The 20601-nt window shown below is 50.9% G+C and overlaps 1 protein-coding gene across 2 annotated transcripts in view; it reads left to right on the forward strand.

The window, feature by feature from the left end:
• The first annotated feature begins 2256 nt into the window (after positions 1-2256).
• The window catches only part of ANO8 (anoctamin 8), a 41515-nt gene continuing 23170 nt past the window's right edge, over positions 2257-20601 (forward strand). The window contains exons 1-5 of one of the 2 annotated variants that reach the window (XM_083421405.1): positions 2257-2789; positions 14640-14750; positions 17634-17766; positions 18993-19131; positions 19463-19559. In XM_083421405.1, coding sequence (XP_083277531.1) covers positions 2681-2789; positions 14640-14750; positions 17634-17766; positions 18993-19131; positions 19463-19559 — 589 coding nt within the window. In that variant the 5' untranslated portion in view covers positions 2257-2680. The remainder of the gene's footprint in view (positions 2790-14639; positions 14751-17633; positions 17767-18992; positions 19132-19462; positions 19560-20601) is intronic. The other variant, XM_083421406.1, reaches the window with a different exon arrangement.

Genomic DNA, 20601 nt, shown 5'->3' on the forward strand with positions numbered 1-20601 from the left:
GCGTTCCACAGGGCGGGCGCCACCACCGAGAAGGCCCTCTGTCTGGTTCCTGTAACTTAGCTTCTCGCAATGAGGGAACCGTCAGAAGGCCCTTGGTGCTGGATCTCAGTGTCCGGGCTGAACGATGGAGGTGGAGATGTTCCTTCAGGTATACAGGACCGAGGCCGTTTAGGGCTTCAAAGGTCAGCACCAACACTTTGAATTGTGCTCGGAGTCCTACTGGGAACCAATGCAGATCTCTCAGGACTGGTGTTATGTGGTCCCAGTGGCCGCTCCCAGTCACCAGTCTAGCTGCCGCATTCCATGGCCAAACCAGTTGGGCAGTAAATTCAAGAGAGAGGGTGTTCTGGAATTGTGGTGGCCTTTTTAAAAAAAATAAAAAAGGGGAGATTATTATTGTGGCGATGACAAATTGTCAAAGAAACTCCGCAGAGGGTAGAGGCCTAGGCAAGCCAAGCCTCCATATTCAGGTGCAATCTTATCTCTCAGGAGTCAGATGGCCAAAATGAGATGTCCTTTGCTGCCCCGCTGGCGAACACACACTGTTTCAACTGAGTTAAAAAAAAAAATTAAAAAATTCTGTGCACATGCATTAAAAAAACAAAACACCACTTGTTTTATTGTAAGCACTTTTGGGCAGTGGCGTAGCGTGGGTTGTCAGCACCCGGGGCAAGGCAAGTAATTTGCGCCCCCTAACCCGGGGCAAGGCAAGTAATTTGCGCGCCCCCCCCCGCTGCACTGTCCCTCCCCCAGATAGTCCCTCGCTCTCTCTCCGCACCGCACCGCACGCCTGGCACCCTCCCCTCCACAGTGGGCGGCGACCCGGCGGCTCGGATCAGATTCGCACAGCCAGCACTGCAGTGAGAGAGAGAGAGTGAGCCAGGTAGGGGCAGAGAGCTGCGAGTGCGAGCGCCCCCCCCCCCAGATGTTGCGCCCGGTGCGGCCGCCCCCCCTGCACCCCCCACGCTACGCCACTGCTTTTGGGTTGCCTTTGCAGGAAAGCAAATACGGTGTTTCTGTTTTGCTTTGTTTCGGCTAAAAATCCTGCCACTTCCTTCACTAGGAATGTGGGGGGTGGGATATTAAATCAAACAATGTATTTTGGGTATATAGGATAAGTTATTGGAGAATTCCACCCCCCTCCTTCCATACGCTTCATTTGATAGGAGCCAACTCTTAGGGGCCGAAGTCCCTTCAGCCCCCACCCACAATGAAATATTTGAGCCCCCTAAAGTTAAGGTTTGAGCCCCCTAATGTTAACAAGGGACACGGGTGGCGCTGTGGGTTAAACCACAGAGCCTAGGACTTGCCGATCAGAAGGTCGGCGGTTCGAATCCCCGCAATGACGGGGTGAACTCCTGTTGCTCGGTCCCTGCTCCTGCCAACCTAGCAGTTCGAAAGCACCTCAAAGTGCAAGTAGATCAATAGGTACCACTCCAGCGGGAAGGTAAACGGCTTTTCCGTGCGCTGCTCTGGTTCGCCATAAGCGGCTCAGTCCTGCTGGCCACATGACCCGGAAGCTGTACGCCGGCTCCCTCGGCCAATAAAGCGAGATGAGCGCCGCAACCCCAGAGTCATCCACAACTGGACCTAATGGTCAGGGGTCCCTTTACCTTTACTAAAGTTAATGGGCATCGCCATTCAAATGTTGTGCTTGTCTCGCATCTTGTGATCAATTATGTGGGGTGTCAGGGATTACCTGCTCCTCCCATAATATTTTATTCAAGTCCCCCCCCTCGCCCTTGCTTCATTCTAACTGGGTATAATTTTTTTTAACTGAGATGGCTCCACGTCTGTGGAGCATAGGAGACTCTGCCTGACCTTTGGCTTGGAATCAACTTGATCCCCTCCCCCTCTTTCCTTTTTCCTTTCTCCTTCTGCGATGGAACTCCTATTTGGGGACTTCCCTGGCTTTTTTCTGGCCCACATAGGACCAGCCTGGATACTTGGCCTTGACGTTTTCATTCCCCAAAAAGTTTTTGATTTGAGTTTCTGCTGAAATGAGGCTGCATTTTAACCTTGTTTTTAAGGTGTATTTCAATCAATTCTTTTTATACCTGGTGCCGGCCACCCTTAGCCCAGTCTTGGCTGAGGAGGGTATAATAAAATTTATTATTATCATCTCTCAAGAGTCGTGGGTTCGAGTTCCCTTCCAACGCCACAGTCCGATGATTCTGACTTATCTGCTAGCTCTCAAGTCTCAGAATCTTGAAGGAGGGAGGAAATTGATCCCTCGCAGGCTGCTGGCAGATGGCGCTGAGGAGACGCAGGCCAACCAGACTATTAAAAGCTCCTTGCCTTTTAACTTAACAGCTCCCCCACCCTCTCCTTTGTCCCTCCTTCTGGCTGGCTGGCTGCTCGCTCGCTTGGAGGCACCTTTGGCGCTGGTTGTGTTGGAGGAGGCTCTTCGGCAGCGGCTCACCTGGCCGGGGAAGAGAGACAGAGAGACCCCTCCTTTGCGCACCTGCCTCGGGTCCTTGCACCCCTCTCCTGCCAGCCCGGATGGCGCTTCGGATGCGGCAGGTCGTCGGCCGTCCTGCGCTCCCGCTGCAGCCGCCGCCGCGCTGGCTATTGTGAGAGCAGCAGCCCGGGGTTTCTTGGCTAGCGGTGAAGCCCGCATCCCGGCCTCTGCAATGCCGTCTTCTTTGCGGTCCAGCCCTCAACCTTGAGCTCAGAGGCGATGCCAGAGAGCGGGGCAGGAGCGGCGCCGGGCTCCCAGGACAGCGAGCGCCACAAGAGGGGCGCCACAGATGGCGAGGCGTCCGGGCCAGCTGCCACCGGGGTCCTGGGTGAGTATTTGGCGAGGTTTGGGCCACCTCCGTTGCGCTATCCCTTGGGAGGGTGGGGGGAAACAACAGCGGTGCAAGGGTGTAGGGGGTGGTAGAAGAGAGATGAGGCCGGATTTTCGGGGGTGCCCAGCAGACTTTGCCAAAGTTGGGGGAAACCGGACCTTTGGACCCGACTAAACCCGGGATAGGGGGAGGAGGGTCGTCCGGCGCGAAAGGAGCGGTGCGGAGCATCCGTGGTACCCGGAAAGCGCATCTCTGGGGCGTCGAGCTATTGTCTGCAAATCGTTAAGCCCCTTCCGCTGTCGAGGAAGGAAGACCCTCGCCCCAGCCTTTTGTTGTGCAATGGCCAGCCACGGGTTTTCGGGAAGAGGGTCTCCGGAAGCTTATTTCGGGAGGGGGTCCTCTTTTCCACCGGTGCGTATTTTTACGCACGCTTGGACCCGACACCGTTTCGGTCCGCGCTCGCTCTCTCTCTCTCTCCGCCTGATGTCATCCTTCCACAACGTGCCGGCGGGGGGGAGCGGGGGATGCTGAGCCCATTCAGAAATTCTCCTCCGCCGTACGCTCCTGCGGAGGAGGAGTGCGGAATTGCCGCCGCGGGCACAGCAGAGCCGGAGAAGCAGCCCCGGCGCTGCGGTCCACTGCGGATGCGCTCCTCGGGATGGCACAGCCGGGGAGGCGTCCGAGGGGCTCGGAGGGAGCACGTGTCGCTTGAGCTGCGGGCGAGGAGGAGGAGGCCGAGGGCCGTGGTCTGCCGCGGTGCCGAAGGACAGAGGGAGCGCAAATCCAAACGCCGAAGGCCTTTCGACCGGACCAACCAGGTTCTCCATACTGGACCCTTTTGGGTAGTCCGAGCCTTTGCGCCTTGACGCTTTTCGGCACGGTTTGTAGTTCCGGGAGGATTGTTTTTGCCCCCAATTGCCTGGGATTTATATACATTTTTTAATAAAATAAATAAACTCAAGAAGAAAGTCCCTCGCCTTCACCGCAGGCAATTCGGATGCGCTTAACAGCTGGAGATTCCTTGGCCAGTTTGGTCCAGCTTCTACAACCACAATGGGTGCAAATATCTCCATGGGGCAGATAGAAGTCTATCCATACGTGCCAGCTCCCTGGGTGCCCCTGCACCCACAAATTCCCCCCCGCGGAGGAACCGGGCACCCACAAATATCTGGGCCATGCTGCATGATGGCACCCACGGTTGTGAGGCCAAGCAGGCACTCCTGAGCCTGACGGAGCTTTCGCTTCCACCACCAAGCTGCCAAACCACTCCAGTTGTCTGAATGAGTGACAGCTCTTTGATTCTGCAGCAAAGGTGACCTTAATTCACGCTCCCCAAGGTTAGGAGTGGGGAATCTGGGGAGGGATGTCTGCAGAACCGGCAGAAAGAGCTCAGGGGGACAAGGCAGGCCTGTTAGGGACCCGAAGCACAAGACCACTAGAACACCCACCTTCAGTGGCGTAGCGTGGGGGGTGCAGGGGGGGCCGGCCGCACCGGGCGCAACACCTGGGGGTTAGGGTTAGGGGGCGCAAATCCACGGGTTAGGGGGTGCAAATTACTTGCCTTGCCCCGGGTGCTGACAACCCACGCTACGCAACTGCCCACCTTCTGCTAATGAACACAACTGCCCCAGGACACGGTTGTGGGGTAGGGGTGGGGGAGAACTCCCCGAGCTATGGTTTGAAGCAGGGCATCTCGGTGCCATGGCATGCCGCAGAGGTCCACTTTGGATGTGTATTGTTCAGCCGCCCCCTTGCTCTTATGTCTTGGGCCTTCTGCGAATGGAGAATTATTCCCACTGCAGAAGTGTTGGAAGATTTGGGTCAGCTTAAAGAAGGGCTCAGCGATCTTTTTCAGCAGGGGGACGGTCCACTGTCCCTCAGAACCTTGCGGGGGCCAGACTATATTTTGAAAAAGATAAATACCCTGCAAGCCGGTCCCGCAGTTGCTTCCGGGCCTGGAGGAGAAACGCACTCTGCACGTGCTCAGGAGCGCGTAACGGCACCACCCGCTCACCGGCGTTGTTGGCGAGCAGTGGCCGCTCCATTGGCCCGTCCCCACAGAGCTCCCAGGCGGCGTGCACCATGCGCTGCGGCCTGTCGTCCAAGGCCAGGTCGGCGGGCAGGCAGCGCATGTGAAGCGCTGGGCAGGCGGCGGACAGCTTGCCCTCCAGTTGCTCCAGCGCAGCCGCCAAGCCGGGCGCCAGGCACAGGGCCAGCAGGTGTGCCAAGCTCCGGGTGAATATAATAATAATAATAATAATAATAATAGTAATAATAATAATAATTTATACCCCGCCCATCTGGCTGGGTTTCCCCAGCCGCTCTAGGCAGCTTCCAACAAAGTATTAAAATACAGTAGTCTGTTAAACATTAAAAACTTCCCTAAACAGGGCTGCCTCCAGATGTCTTCTAAAAGTCTGGTAGTTGTTCTTCTCTTTGACATCTGGTGGGAGGGTGTTCCACAGGGCGGGCGCCACTACCGAGAAGGCCCTCTGCCTGGTTCCCTGTAACTTGGCTTCTTGCAGTGAAGGAGCCGCCAGAAGGCCCTCAGCGCTGGACCTCAGTGTCCTGGCAGAACGATGGGGGTGGAGACGCTCCTTCAGGTCTACTGGGCCAAGGCCATTTAGGGCTTTAAAGGTCAACACCAACACTTTTTGAATTGTGCTCGGAAACCAATGTAGGTCTTCTTATGTGGTCTCGGCGGCCGCTCCCAGTCACCAGTCTAGCTGCCGCATTCTGGATTAGTCACGATGCCCATGACACGGACCAGACCCGTTGCCTGTTTGCTAACCTCTCTGTCCATGGCCACGCTGGGTTTACCACAGCACACGGGTGGCAAGGCTTCGGATTGGCTGCAGGAGCTTCCAATCTGCCAATCTGAAACTGTACCAGCATCATGGAAGTCAGCCCCCGCGCGGCGAGGCGTCCGCAGCTTCTGTTCAAGGAAACGCCGTGCTGCGCCGGTTTAGCTCAGCACAGGGACTGACCGAGCGGGCGGCAGGGTCCGCGGGCCAGATTTACAAGCCTGGTGGGCCGAATGTAGACCCCGGGCCCTAGTTTGCCAGCCGCTGGCTTAAAGGACGGACATCTTCACACAGAGCAAGTTAAACATATATATATCATTTCCAACAATCATATAACATAACTTCTTATCTTATACAATATTTTAGACTTTCGTCAACACCTCTGATGATTTTTCGTTCTTTATCACTTATTCTGCACTTCTTAATTTCTCTGTTACTCTTAATTATCATTAACTAGCATTTCTTCCCAAAGTCTTTCTTGCAATATTTCAAATAGTCCTCTTTACAGAACTTCTGGCAATCCTACTAGCATGATCAGCTCATTAGCATTCCTTTTCAAATAGTTCATATATTTACTCCAGTCTTCCAAGAATCTCTGGTCCCGCAGGTTTCAAATCCTTCCTGTGAATTTATCTAATCCTGCATAGTCCATCAATTTCGCCTGCCGTTCTTCTTTCATCGGTAATTCTTCTTGTTTCCATTTTTGTGCCAATAATATTCTTGCTTGCTGCATGTAAAAACAACTTACAATCCTGTCTATTAACATCATCTCCTACAATGACAAGTAAAAATGCTTCTAGTTCTCCTTATATCCTTTCCTTAAGTCAGGTGTGTTAGGAGCTCCACTCCAAGGAATGCAGTAACTTACCAAGGCTGTGAGTTAAACCACAGAGCCTAAGACTTGCCGATCAGAAGGTCGGCGGTTCGAATCCCCGCAATGACAAGGTGAGCTCCCGTTGCTCAGTCCCTGCTCCTGCCCACATAGCAGTTCAAAAGCACGTCAAAGTGCAAGTAGATAAATAGGTACCACTCCAGTGGGAAGGTAAACGGCGTTTCCGTGCGCTGCTCTGGTTCACCAGAAGCGGCTTAGTCATGCTGGCCACACGACCCGGAAGCTGTACGCCAGCTCCCTTGGCCAGTAAAGCGAGATGAGCGCCGCAATCCCAGAGTCGGCCACGAATGGACCTAATGGTCAGGGGTCCCTTTACCTTTACTTAACTCTGGTGAAAACCCAGCAGTGCCAAACATTATTAATTGTGTGAGAGAAATGAGATCAGTTGCCAGATGTACCTGCATTCAGTCTGATCACTTGCCAAAACAGTTGCAAAAAAAATAAAATAAATGTTTTTGTTGCAGCAATTAGGAGGGGAAAGATTTGGTTTGCAGGAAATCTGGGTGCCAAACCATGACTTTGGCCACCTCATGAGAAGAGAAGACTCCCTGGAAAAGACCCTGATGTTGGGAAAGATGGAGGGCAGAAGGAGAAGGGGACGACAGAGGATGAGATGGTGGGACAGTGTTCTCGAAGCTACCAGCATGAGTTTGACCAAACTGCGGGAGGCAGTGGAAGACAGGAGTGCCGGGCGTGCTCTGGCCCAGGGGGTCACGAAGAGGCGGACACGACTAAACGACTTAACAACAACGAAGTCATGGAACAGGATACACTTTGCAGATGTTTCCGGATGTACAGGCAACAAGAATAAAAAATTAAAAACGCAGGGCATAGTCTTCCTGATTCAGGGCCAACATCGCTGGAACTGTGCTGATTCCAAGTGATGAAGGGAGTCTGCAATATCAGAGTTCTGCACGCATCAAACATTCACTGGAAAGCCAAGCTGTTGCTGGCCCCGGCCCCAACTACCGTATTTTTTGCTCTATAAGACTCACTTTTTCCCTCCTAAAAAGTAAGGGGAAATGTGTGTGCGTCTTATGGAGCGAATGCAGGCTGCGCAGCTATCCCAGAAGCCAGAACAGCAAGAGGGATCGCTGCTTTCACTGCGCAGCGATCCCTCTTGCTGTTCTGGCTTCTGAGATTCAGGATATTTTTTTCCTTGTTTTCCTCCTCCAAAAACTAGGTGCGTCTTGTGGTCTGGTACATCTTACAGAGCGAAAAATACGGTATGTCCTGTGTTTTTCCATCTCCTCTGCGCCGCGATCAACACCCTCCTCTAAGCTTAGGCTGCTGCCTGCCAGTGCGCATCTATCATGTACATATATTCTCCCAGCAATGCCAGCCTCTGCCCCCACTATTCCTGTGCCAAGGCTGTCCCTGGGCAGCCACAATGCCTAGACTGTTCCCTTCCTTGCTTCGAGAGAAGCAGTCTTTATTCCCGCCCAAACAGGACCCAGATTACTCTGATGGGTTGAAGAGAGGCCTTCTTTGTCATCCACGCTGGATGAGCGGTGGGTTTTTTTGGAGGCTGAGGGCAGTTTTCAACGTCCTTCTCCAGAACCTCCCCAGCTTAGCAGGCGAAGCCAAATCCCGAAACTGATTCAGCCTGGTGTGTAGGACGAGTTACGAGCCCGTACACATTTCCCAGAGGAAAACTGGGTTTCTTGAAGCCTGCGAAAATGGACCAGATTCACAGATCATTTCGTAACCATCCCAGAAAGGATGGAGGTGGAATCCGTGCTAGACTTCAGCTCTCATCAGTCCCAGTAGCCAGCATGGCCAGTGCTCAGAGACGATGGGAATTGGAGTACGGGAACATCTGGAAGGAGGCAGTCTGTTCCAAAACCAAAGCGTTCCAAAACCAGGGCTCACTTTCCCATAGAAAGCAATGCAAAACAGATTAATCCGTTCCAGACTTTTAAAAACAACTCCTAAAATGGCAATTTAACATGGGTTTTACTATCTAACGAGACCATTGATCCGTAAAATGAAAGCAATAATCAATGTGCTGTGCTAGAAAATGAATAAGACAGTACATGAGACGCGGGTGGCGCTGTGGTCTAAACCACAGAGCCTAGGGCTTGCGATGGGAAGGTCAGCGGTTTGAATCCCCGCCACGGGGGGAGTTTCCGTTGCTCGGTCCCTGCTCCTGCCCACTTGGCAGGTCGAAAGCACACCAGTGCAAGTAGATAAATAGGTACCGCTCTGGCGGGAAGGTAAATGGCGTTTCCGTGCACTGCTCTGGTTCGCCAGAAGCGGCTTAGTCATGCTGGCCACATGACCCAGAAGCTGTCTGTGTACAAAGGCCGGCTCCCTCGGCCAGTAAAGCGAGATGAGTGCCGCAACCCCGAGTCGTCTGCGTAGTGACGACGACACCAACAACTATAAGAATACAGTGGTACCTCGGGTTAAGTACTTAATTCGTTCCGGAGGGCCGTTCTTAACCTGAAACTGTTCTTAACCTGAAGCACCACTTTAGCTAATGGGGCCTCCTGCTGCCGCCGCACCACCGGAGCACAATTTCTGTTCTCATCCTGAAGCAAAGTTCTTAACCCAAGGTACTATTTCTGTGTTAGCGTAGTCTGTAACCTGAAGCGTATGTAACCTGAAGCATATGTAACCCAAGGTACCACTGTAATAGTAGTAGTAAAGGTAAAGGTAAAGGGGTAAAGGGACCCCTGACCATTAGGTCCAGTCGTGGCCGACTCTGGGGTTGCGGCGCTCATCTCGCTTTATTGGCCGAGGGAGCCGGCGTACAGCTTCCGGGACATATGGCCAGCATGAGTGAGCCGCTTCTGGCGAACCAGAGCAGCGCACGGAAACGCCGTTTACCTTCCCGCCGGAGCAGTGCCTACTTATCTACTTGCACTTTGACGTGCTTTCAAACTGCTAGGTTGGCAGGAGCAGGGACCGAGCAACGGGAGCTCACCTCGTCATGGGGATTCGAACCACCGACCTTCTGGTCGGCACGTCCTAGGCTCTGTGGTTTAACCCACAGCGCCACCCGCATCCCGCAATAGTAGTAGTAGTAGTAGTTGTAGTAATAATAATAATAATAATAATAATAATAATAATAATAATAATATACCCCTTTTGGTTGGGTTGCCCCAGCCACTCTTTTTCTACAGATGACCAAGGGCCGGGTGGAATTGAGCGGTGGCTTTTGGGGGCCAAAGGACTGAGGGGGAACGGATTTGGGGTGAAGGATCAACAGAAGGATTTTTCTGTGGGCACCATGGGGCAGAAGGAGCCGTCAGGCCTTCCTTCCGCACAACGCTTGGGAGCCTCAACCTCCGTCTCTGCATATAAATGAGCATTATATGTAAGATGTATGCAAATTTGTGTCTGCAAGCAAGGGTGGGGACAGGCATGCCCCAAATCTTCGTAAGCCCTTAACGAAGCGGATGTAAAGCTCAAATTAATTTTGGTCGGTGCAGAGCTTTCAAGAGGGAGGTGGTTTAGGCCCTGGGGAGCTCCCTGACCCCATTATTCCCCTACTTAGGGCGGCGAACCTTTGCTTGTTATCGCTCTGCGAGGCCCGATCCGAGCAGCTGTGCTCTTTGCACCCCCTTGGCTGCGAACCAAGGCCTCTGGCCGTTCACACCCATTTCCTGCCAGCCTGCCACCCGTTCCAGTCCGGCCGGATATTTTTTGTGTGGCGCAAGGTATCCGTGATGCCTAGAAGGTTTCTAACGCCGTGTTGGAGGCAGTAAATGTCTCTAATAACCTGGAAATCACAAGTGGGGAGAGTAATAGCAGTAGTAGTAAACACTGTTCTAAGAAGAATATCTTGGTGTGTATAGACTAAGGTTGTAAAGCAGACATAGGAAATAATAATAATATTCCAAGAGTGGTACCTATTTATCTACTTGCACTTTGATGTGCTTTTGAACTGCTGGGTTGGCAGGAGCGGGGACCGAGCAACGGGAGCTCACCCCGTCGCGGGGATTCGAACTGCCGACCTTCTGATCGGCAAGTCCTAGGCTCTGTGGTTTAACCCACAGCGCCACCCGCACCCCTCTACATAGGCCTCCTTTGGGCCAAATCCAGCAGCCGGGCTCTTATGAATCATACGAACATGTGGCAAAACTGAACGCCCTTTGCACCTGTGTGTATTTCTACACAGACGGACGCACAAAATAGCCAAGGCGACCTGTCTTTGCACGGCCTGCCGGCTTTGCTTTCGAGCCCCGGACCAAACCTTGTTCTTGCCCCTTAATTTTGGACTTTCCGTTGCTCGGGAGAAGCGGAACGGGTGGGAAACAGAACAAAGGAGACCACCTGGCCCCCATCCGTTCTGGTGGGAACTCCATCACCGGAGGCGGTTGCCATAGAGACGGGTAGCGTTTAGCATCCCTGCTCCTTCCCCTCCTTTCTCTCCCCCTTTCCACTGTTTTCCCAGAGGAAGGCACTGGCGTGGGGAACGAACTGCTGCCGGCATCTTTCAGCAACCAGGTAAGGGACCTCTTTGATCGAGTTGCCGAGGGGGCATGTTGTTCGCACAGCAACCTCCTTCAGAGATGAGACAAACTGGGGAGCTTGCAGGCGCCGAGTTTCAGGCCTGTCGTAAAACATTAGCTGCAGTCGGCTCGCGCTGCAAACCTTTATTTCCGGCTGCAGAGCATGTTTCTGTTCCTACCATTGGGTCTCCGGTTTTCATTCCGATGGCTTTTCGGGGTTACCTGTTTCTGAATGTTGCCGCCTTTGTCCCTGTGCTGTGCACCTGGGTGGAGGGTCAGGACTGCAAATGAGGTGGACACAAGGTGGACTGCGGGACGGAAAGCCATAACTGTTGGTTTTTTGCTGCCAGGGTGGCCATTGAAAGCGCAAGAACACTGCCTTTGAGGGGAGGTTTGGCAACTCTGCAGAGAAGAGTATTATTGGTGGGGGGACTCCAGAGGTGCTTTATGGCACGTTCGTGATTATTTGTGCTCAGAACAGCAGAAGGGTGGTTAAGCATCTTGTTTTCAAGACTTCAAAAGTTTCAGGGCAGGCGTACCCTACCTATGCATGTCCCCAAACTTCCTTCTGAAAAGGCTGGAACTTTTCATATCGTCAAAGTTCCGGTTATTTGTTTATTTTCTCCCGCTTTCGTTCTGCGGAAGCGCCCCCTCCGGGCGGCGAATAACACTTGGGAAGTGTTACGGTAAAATCTGGGTGCGAGGCTGCTCTGCCACCCAGCTCGTCGGACTAAGTCCGCGGGTCCCTGCGGAGGAAAAATGAGCTCAGCTGGAGACAGGAGCAAACTGCAGAAGATCCAAGTTTATTGCGCAATAAGGTTCAAGGCGAGACTGAACAGCGAGAAAGGGGTGACATGAACTTTTGAAACTTCCCTCCATGTCCCAGAATACAGTGCAAAATACATCCCAGTTACATCATGAATACATTAAGAAGAGGTTGGGTTACACAGGATTAACATATGGAGGAGGGAGGGGGGGATATGCAGAGCTGGAGATATGCGCAGATAAGCACATCCTGAGTACCGGTGATGAGAAGACAATGGTCCATGTACGCATAGTCTGCCACCTGGCATTGCCCGGAGGAAAGGCTTGGCAGAGTGAATTGACAGGATTAGGGTCTTGACACCTTGCTTGAGGGATTATGGAGGACAGGGGAGGCGTCATGGAGTCCTAGAGAAATTGAGCAAATTGGCACGTTGATTTTCTATGAATTTTATAGATTTTAGTCCCTTTGACATTGACAATTGGAAATAAAAGGATATATTGTAGCGAAGAAGGAGGTGAAGAAGACATGCCCCCCCCTTCCGTATCAGGAAGCAGTGCAGAAAGGCGGATGGAGTGGAACGACGCATCGAAAGTGAAGGGTAAACCCCACCAGCGAATGCACAATTGTTACATCAGTGACATGTTGCGGCAGACCCCTGATATAGGCGCCAACTCCATGGGGCTGAGGACAGCTCAGCCGCCCCCCCCCCTCAGTATGCAAGGATGGGGCTCAGAGGGCCTTCTCGATGGTGGCACCTGTCCTGTGGAATGCCCTCCCACCTTCCATCTTCCAGCCCGGACACTGAGGGTTATTTCTGATGGACTATTAATAGGTTTAGCATCATTCATTCAGAACTTGAAGGCGTGCAGACACAGATCTGTTTATTTCACAACTGGACACCAGAAAAGTCCAGGTGTGCATTTTGGACTCACAGCTGTCTATGGAAGCGCAGGTCAATTCTGTGCACTGAGGTCCAGCGCCGAGGGCCTTCTGGCGGTTCCCTTTACTGCGAGAAGCCAAGTTACAGGGAACCAGGCAGAGGGCCTTCTCGGTGGTGGCGCCCGCCCTGTGGAACGCACTCCCGCCAGATGTCAAAGAGAAAAATAACTACCAAACTTTTAGAAGACATCTGAAGGCAGCCCTGTTTAGGGAAGTTTATAGTGTTTGATTTTTTATTCTGTTTTTAATCTGTTGGGAACCGCCCAAAGGACTGATAAATTGGAAGAATAGAGATATGATTCCCCTTAATCTATGGCTCAACAACGTGGAGATATTGGCAACATGAACGGACTGCTTATAGCTGCAGACTTTCTTTGGAAAAATGCAACGATAACTGGAAGGAGTTTAAGCAGACATATTAGTTTATTGGCAATTCATTATGTGTATTAGGATAATAAGAATATACACACCTGTATATTTTTCTTTCTTTTCCTGTCTCACTCTTACGTTTTTATAAATGACATTCATATATATATTTGTATGGGTTTGGGACAACTTTGTCAGCGACATCGCTGTGAGCCAGACTAGCTTTTAAAGGCACAGGAGATGAGGATGCAATGTATAGATGGTATATAACACCGGTTAACTTAGCAAAAATGTATAAAGTGAGTAACAAAGGTGGGAAATGTAAGGAAAAAGAGGGAACATTTTATCACATGTGGTGGGAATGTAAAAAGGTAAAATGCTTCTGGGAGATGATATATAATGTGTTGAAAAAAAATGTTGAAATATACATTTATAAAGAAACCAGAAGCATTTCTTTTGGGTATTGTTGGAAATTCTATAAATAGAAAGGAATGTAAGCTTTTCTCATATGCAGTAACAGCAGCAAGAATACTATTGGCCCAAAAATGGAAGCAAGAAGAATTACCAACGATGGAAGAATGGAGGATGAAATTAATGGACTATGCAGAACTTGACAAACTAACAGGAAGGATCCGAAACCGGCGGGACCAGAAATTCACGGAAGACTGGAGTAAATTTACGGACTATTTGAAAAGTATTTGTGATGATCAGACAACGTTTGTAGGATCGCAAGAAGTTCTGCGAGGAGTATTATGGGAAATATTGTAAAAACAGAAAAGGAGAGATGATATGTTAAAAGATGTAAAGGCAATATTAAGTTAAGAAATGCGTAAGAAGTGATTAAGACGGAGGATTATCAGAGGTGCTGATGGAAGTCCAGTAAGATTGTATCTGTGATAAATTGTGTGGTACGTTTTATAATTCTGTATGCTAATATATATATATATATATATATATATATATATATATATATATTGTTGTTGTTGTTTAGTCGTTCAGTCGTGTCCGACTCTTCGTGACCCCATGGACCAGAGCACGCCAGGCACTCCTGTCTTCCACTGCCTCCCGCAGTTTGGTCAAACTCATGCTGGTAGCTTCGAGAACACTGTCCCACCATCTCGTCCTCCGTCGTCCCCTTCTCCTTGGGCCCTCCATCTTTCCCAACATCAGGGTCTTTTCCAGGGAGTCTTCTCTTCTCATGAGGTGGCCAAAGTCTTGGAGCTTCAGCTTCAGGATCTGTCCTTCCAGTGAGCACTCAGGGCTGATTTCCTTCAGAATGGAGAGGTTTGATCTTCTTGCAGTCCATGGGACTCTCAAGAGTCTCCTCCAGCACCAGAATTCAAAAGTGTCAATTCTTCGGCGATCAGCCTTCTTTATGGTCCAGCTCTCACTTCCATACATCACTACTGGGAAAACCATAGCTTTAACTATACAGACCTTTGTTGGCAAGGTGATGTCTCTGCTTTTTAAGATGCTGTCTAGCTTTGTCATTGCTTTCCTCCCAAGAAGCAGGCGTCTCTTAATTTCGTGGCTGCTGTCACCATGATATATATATATATCACCGCTCTTGAAAGGCGGGATGTTTTAACTGGCTCATCCTTGCTCTTCTTCACCCCACAGATAAGCTCTTCGGGAAGAGGCTGCTGCAGGCTGGCCGTTACATCATGTCTCACAAATCATGGATGAAAACGGTGCCTACGGAAAACTGCGATGTCCTCATGACCCTGCCAGGTGCGTTTTGCCAAATTCGGCAGTTTCAGTTCTTTGGTTCAAAACAGAGGGACATAGCAGGCTGCCTGCTGCCAAGTCAGAACTCTGCTCCAACTAGCTCAGTTTAGCCTACACGGGCTGGCAGCAGCGGCCGTCCAGCGTTGCAGGCAGAGGATTGGGTGGCGCTGTGGCCTAAACCCCTGAGCCTCTGGGGCTTGCCGATCGGAAGGTTGGCGGTTCGAATCCCCGCGATGGAGTGAGCTCCTGTTGCTCCGTCCCAGCTCCTGCCAACCTAGCAGTTCGAAAGCACACCAGCGCAAGTAGATAAAGAGGTACCGCTGTGGCGGGAAGGTAAACGGCATTTCCATGCGCTCTGTTTTCTGTCACGGTGTCCCATTGTGCCAGAAGCGGTTTAGTCCTGCCGGCCACATAACCTAGAAAGCTGTCTGCGGACAAACGCCAGCTCCCTCGGCCCGAAAGCGAGATGAGCGCCGCAACCCCATAGTCGCCTTTGACTGGACTTAGCCATCCAGGGGGTCTTTTCCCTACAATCCTTCCCCTCCCCCCAGTGATCCCAGAGAATAGTAGGGACAGACAGCTAGGACGAAGCCTCCACATGCAGGCACCGTCTACCTGCAAAGCCACAAAGGAAAACGGGCAGGTGCAGAAATTTCCAGATCAGTTCTGCATGCTGAAAAAAGCCGGCTTTGCCAAGGCCCTGGCGGTTGGTGGTTCCCTTGACCACCCCACCCCCCAATTCCAGGCAGGGAAATGAAGATCGCTGCATGTTGGTTTCAGGCTCGATCGCTTGTAATCAGACACCAGGCTGGGCGAGAGGCCAGACCGTAATGTAGTATGGAGGAAAAGGAGAGAGAGATATGAGTTTCTCTTCTTAAGCCTTCCGATGTGACACACACACACCCCTTTTGATCAGTAAGGTCCCCTGAGGGAACCTAGCCATTGCGTCACTCGCCCGACTTATTTATTTTTAATTCGTTTTGTAACATACATAAACAGAGAGAGCGTAACGACACGTGAAAGTGCAAAAAGGGGAAAACTAAACTACGAAGCAGGCACGTATAATGCACACCGTGGCAGCTTGTTATGCAAGAAAAAACCCGTCCGCGTTATCGGATGATCAAGTCTGGTTACAGATTTTCCAGGCTTGGATTCTTAAAACGGCAGTTCCGCTGTAAATAATAATCATAATCATAATAATAATTTATTACTTATACCCCATCTGGCCCAGCTACTCTGGGCGACTTCCAACAGAATATTAAATAGTAGTAGTAGTAATAATAATAATAATAATAATAATAATAATAAAATAAAAAAAAATTTATTTATTTATACCCAGCCACTCTGGACGGCTTCCAACAAAACACTAAAATACAATAACCTATTAAACATTAAAAGCTTCCCTGAACAGGGCTGCCTTTAGATGTCTTCTAAAAGTCTGGTAGTTGTTCTTCTCTTTGACATCTGGTGGAAGGGCGTTCCACAGGGAGGGAGCCACCACCGAGAAGGTCCTCTGCCTGCTTCCCTGTAACTTGGATTCATTTCTTTACAAGTGTGGTTAAAATCCTGCTAATGTTCTAACCTGCTTACAGTGGTCTCAGAGATAAATTATAAAATTTCCCCATTCTTTTTTTAATGTTCTTGTCTTCTTGGTTTCTGAGCTCCCCAGCTAATTTAGTCCATCAACTCGGCTTGCCATTCTTCTCTGGTGTAGTTCTCTGACATCTGACGGGAGGGCGTTCCACATGGCAGGTGCCACCACTGAGAAGGCCCTCTGCCTGGTTCCCTGCGACTTCACTTCTCACAGGGAGGGAACCGCCAGAAGGCCCTCGGAGCTGGACCTCAGTTTCTGGGCTGAACGACGGGGATAAGGCCTCACTGTACCATTTGTTTGTAGAAAAGCCTCAAAGCGGTTTACAAAAAAAGGGGGAGGAGATAAAAGCAATAAAATAACGGCTAACAAAATTGCAAGCATAACATAAAAACATGCAGGAAGTTAAAAACGCAGCAGAATACACTACAGATTTCTAAGCACCTGTGTAGGCTTGTCTAAAATGAATTTATTTGGCAGGTGCCAAAAAAGGTACAGTGAAGGCACTCACCTGATATCAAGTGGCAGAAAGTTCCAACGGACACGTTCAAATAAAAACCAGTCGAAAGATCCCTAACTGGTTGATCCGAGTGTTTAAAATGAACTAACCACTGCAGCCCTGGAGTGCCTGAAAACCATATCTGACTACTCAGAGAGCCAGTGTGGTGTAGTGGTTAAGAGCGGTGGACTCGTAATCTGGTGCACCGGGTTCGATTCCTCGCTCCTCCACATGCAGCTGTTGGGTGACCATGGGCTGATCACACTTCTCTGAAGTCTCTCAGCCCCACTCACCCCAAAGAGTGTTTGTTGTGGGAGAAGAAGGGAAAGGAGATTGTTAGCCACTTTGAGACTCCTTAAAGTTAAAGGGACCCCTGACCATTAGGTCCAGTCGTGACCGACTCTGGGATTGCGGCGCTCATCTCGCTTTATAGGCCGAGGGAGCCAGCGTACAGCTTCCGGGTCATGTGGCCAGCAGGACTAAGCCGCTTCTGGCAAACCAGACCAACGCACGGAAACGCCGTTTACCTTCCCGCTGGAGCGGTACCTATTTATCTACTTGTACTTTGATGTGCTTTCGAGCTGCTAGGTGGGCAGGAGCAGGGATCGAGCAACAGGAGCTCACCCCGTCGGGGGGATTCGAACCGCCGACCTTCTGATCGGCAAGTCCTAGGCTCTGTGGTTTAACTCACAGCGCCACCCGAGACTCCTTAGGGCAGTGATAAAGCGGGATATCAAATCCAAACTCTTCTCCTCTTCTTCTTCTTCTCACTCTCCTTTTCCAAATGCCTCTCCAGACACGACCGACGACCACACGCTTCTGTGGCTGCTGAACCACATCCGGCTGGGAATCCCAGAGCTCATCATTCAGATACGGCACCATAAACACACCCGGGTCTACGCCTTCTTCGTCACAGCGACTTACGAAAGGCAGGTCCCGTCTCCGGAGGGCGGTAGATTTTGGGTGGGTGTGCGGTGGGAAGCGAGGAGGGTCTTTCTTCCTCGCCGGACAACCCTCCTTTCCCTGCCTTTTAAAACCATGTCAGAATTATAAAGAATTCCAGTCGCGCCTCGGATCCTGAACGCCTTGCGAGTTGAACGTTTCGGCTCCTGAATGCCGCAAACCCGGAAGCGAGTGTTCCGGTTTGCGAACTTCCTTTTGGAACCTGAAAGTCCGACGGGGCTTCCGATTGGAGCTTCCTGCAGCCAATCGGAAGCCGAGCCTTGGTTTCCGAACGTTTTGGAAGTCGAACGGACTTCCGGAACGGATTCTGTTCGACTTCCGAGGTACCACTGCTTGGGGAGGAGAGAATTCAGATTTCTGCCTCCAAGTCCACTGTCTCCACGGATATGGGCTAGAACTTTTCCCACGCCTATCTAAAGATGTTATCGTAGATGCATGGAGCTTTTTGAATGGACGGGAAAAGTGTAGGCAGCCTTCCCTTCTCTCTAAAAAAATAGTATTTTTTATTCTGTCCTGAGCAAATCCATCGTCTGTTGCTTTAAATCAAGATCAAAAGTCGAAGCAAGCTCGTTTCGCTCAAGTCTGATCGGCAGTGCAATATAGAAACTTATTTGCGTAGGTCTGTGTCTCGAGGTATATTATGTATAAATTGGTCATCGCTGTAGTTTAATTGTGTATCTTTGCGTACAGTGGTACCCCGGGTTAAGTACTTAATTCATTCCGGAGGTCCGTACTTAACCTGAAACTGTTCTTAACCTGAAGCACCACTTTAGCTAATGGGGCCTCCTGCTGCTGCCGCACCGCCAGAGCACAATTTCTGTTCTCATCCTGGGGCAAAGTTCTTAACCTGAAGCACTATTTCTGGGTTAGCAGAGTATGCATGCCTAACTAGTGTTAACTTTGTCCCCACGTGGGTTTGTTTAAATGCTCAGAGGAAACTGATTGGTTCTTACGAACACTCTGTAAAAAGTTCTTTTGTGAATAAAACGACCTGGGCCAAGGGAGACCTGACGGACAGGCACAGAGAGACACGATTATACGCACCCTTCCCAGAGTCTTGCTGGTTCAAGTCTCTGTGTGTATTCTTATTAATCAGAGTTCAATCCTTCCTTTACTTTGAGAACGCAACAAGAGCATGTGCAGACATCCTACCCTCTTAGTCTCCTTTCTCCTCCCCCGTTCTTCTCGGCAGTTTGCTCCGGGGAGCCGATGAGATCGGTTTGCGGAAGCCGGTGAAAGCCGAGTTCGGAGGCGGGATGCGAAGCTTCTCCTGCGAGGAGGATTACATCTACGAAAACATCGAAAACGAACTTTATTTTTTCACTTCTCAGGTGGGTGCTGCGTGGGATGTGAGACCGTATTTTTCGCTCCATAAGACGCACCTGAGGTGACGGTGGTTTCCCTTGCTGCATCCCCTTTGCCGGGTTGCTGCGCCGTGGGAACCACCGCTTGAGGCTTCATTTGGCTGCTGGCTGGGCTTTCTGCCTTTGGCTTGGAGGGGCTCAGAAGTCACATAGCTGTGCTGGGAAAATCCCTTATTTTGGCTGCTGAGCCCTTATTTTCAAGGCTGCTGGTCCCTTATTTTCAAATCTGTTAGTTGACAGCTATGGGCTGGTGACCCCGGCTGGTCCATTCACTGCTTTCCCCTCTTCCCTCTTTCAGGAACGTCAGAGCATCATCAGGTATTGGCTGGAGAACCTGCGGGCCAAACAGGGCGAGGCTCTCCACAACATCCACTTCCTGGAAGGCCAGCCAATCGGTGAGTGGGGATTGGGGCCAGAAGGCGGGGCATGTGGAGTGGCATCTGTCTGTCTGCCTGAAGAGCTGGACTGAAATTTGTGTGCTGTCCGAACAACCAAACAGAATCATTTGCTGGGTCTCCTGAATTTCGGATAGTTTCCAGTTTTGCTTTTGAAATTTGAAATTGAGTGGTGACTGTCTGTCTGTCTGTCTGAAGAGCTGAACTGAGATTTGTGCACTATTCCAAACAACCAAACAGAATCCTTTCCTGGGTCCAGTGGCGTAGCGTGGGTTGTCAGCACCCGGGGCAAGGCAAGTAATTTGCGCCCCCCCCGCTGCACTGTCCCTCCCCCAGATAGTCCCTCGCTCTCTCTCCGCACCGCACCGCACGCCTGGTACCCTCCCCTCCACAGTGGGCGGCGACCCGGCGGCTCGGATCGGATTCGCACAGCCAGCACTGCAGTGAGAAAGAGAGAGTGAGCCAGGTAGGGGCAGAGAGCTGCGAGTGCGAGCGCCCCCCCCCCCAGATGTTGCGCCCAGTGCAGCCGCCCCCCCTGCACCCCCCATGTTACGCCACTGCCTGGGTCTTCTGAATTTTGGAGAGTTTCCCATTTTGCTTATGAAATTCAGCGGCGTTTCAAAGAGCCACAAAACTCTGGAATATTCCGTCATGTGTGCACCTTTTACAAAGTAAGGGAGGAATTGAGTAGGATTCAGCAGGCAGAGTTCCTGGGCCAAATCCACCCCCCTTTTCTGAAAGGGGAGCCATTACAAATTTGTTAACTTCAGCGAGCGGGGGACAGGTTTGATATCCCCCAAATTAGATGCTTTTATCCTTTCCTTTGCTGCCCCCTCCAAATCCGAACGGCTTAGTTGTCAAACAAATTCACTCCCAAATTCTGCAACCCCAGAAGTAAGTGTTCCGGTTTGCGAACGCTTTTCAGAAGCCGAACGTCCGACGCTCCTGCACCCAATCAGAAGCCACGCCTTGGTTTCCGAACGGTTTCAGGAGTCGAACAGGCTCCCAGAATGGATTAAGTTTGAGAAGCAATGTTCCACTG

Source organism: Podarcis tiliguerta, assembly GCF_965153285.1.
Source record: "Podarcis tiliguerta genome assembly, chromosome: 18".
In the NCBI taxonomy this organism is placed as follows: Eukaryota; Metazoa; Chordata; class Lepidosauria; order Squamata; family Lacertidae; genus Podarcis; species Podarcis tiliguerta.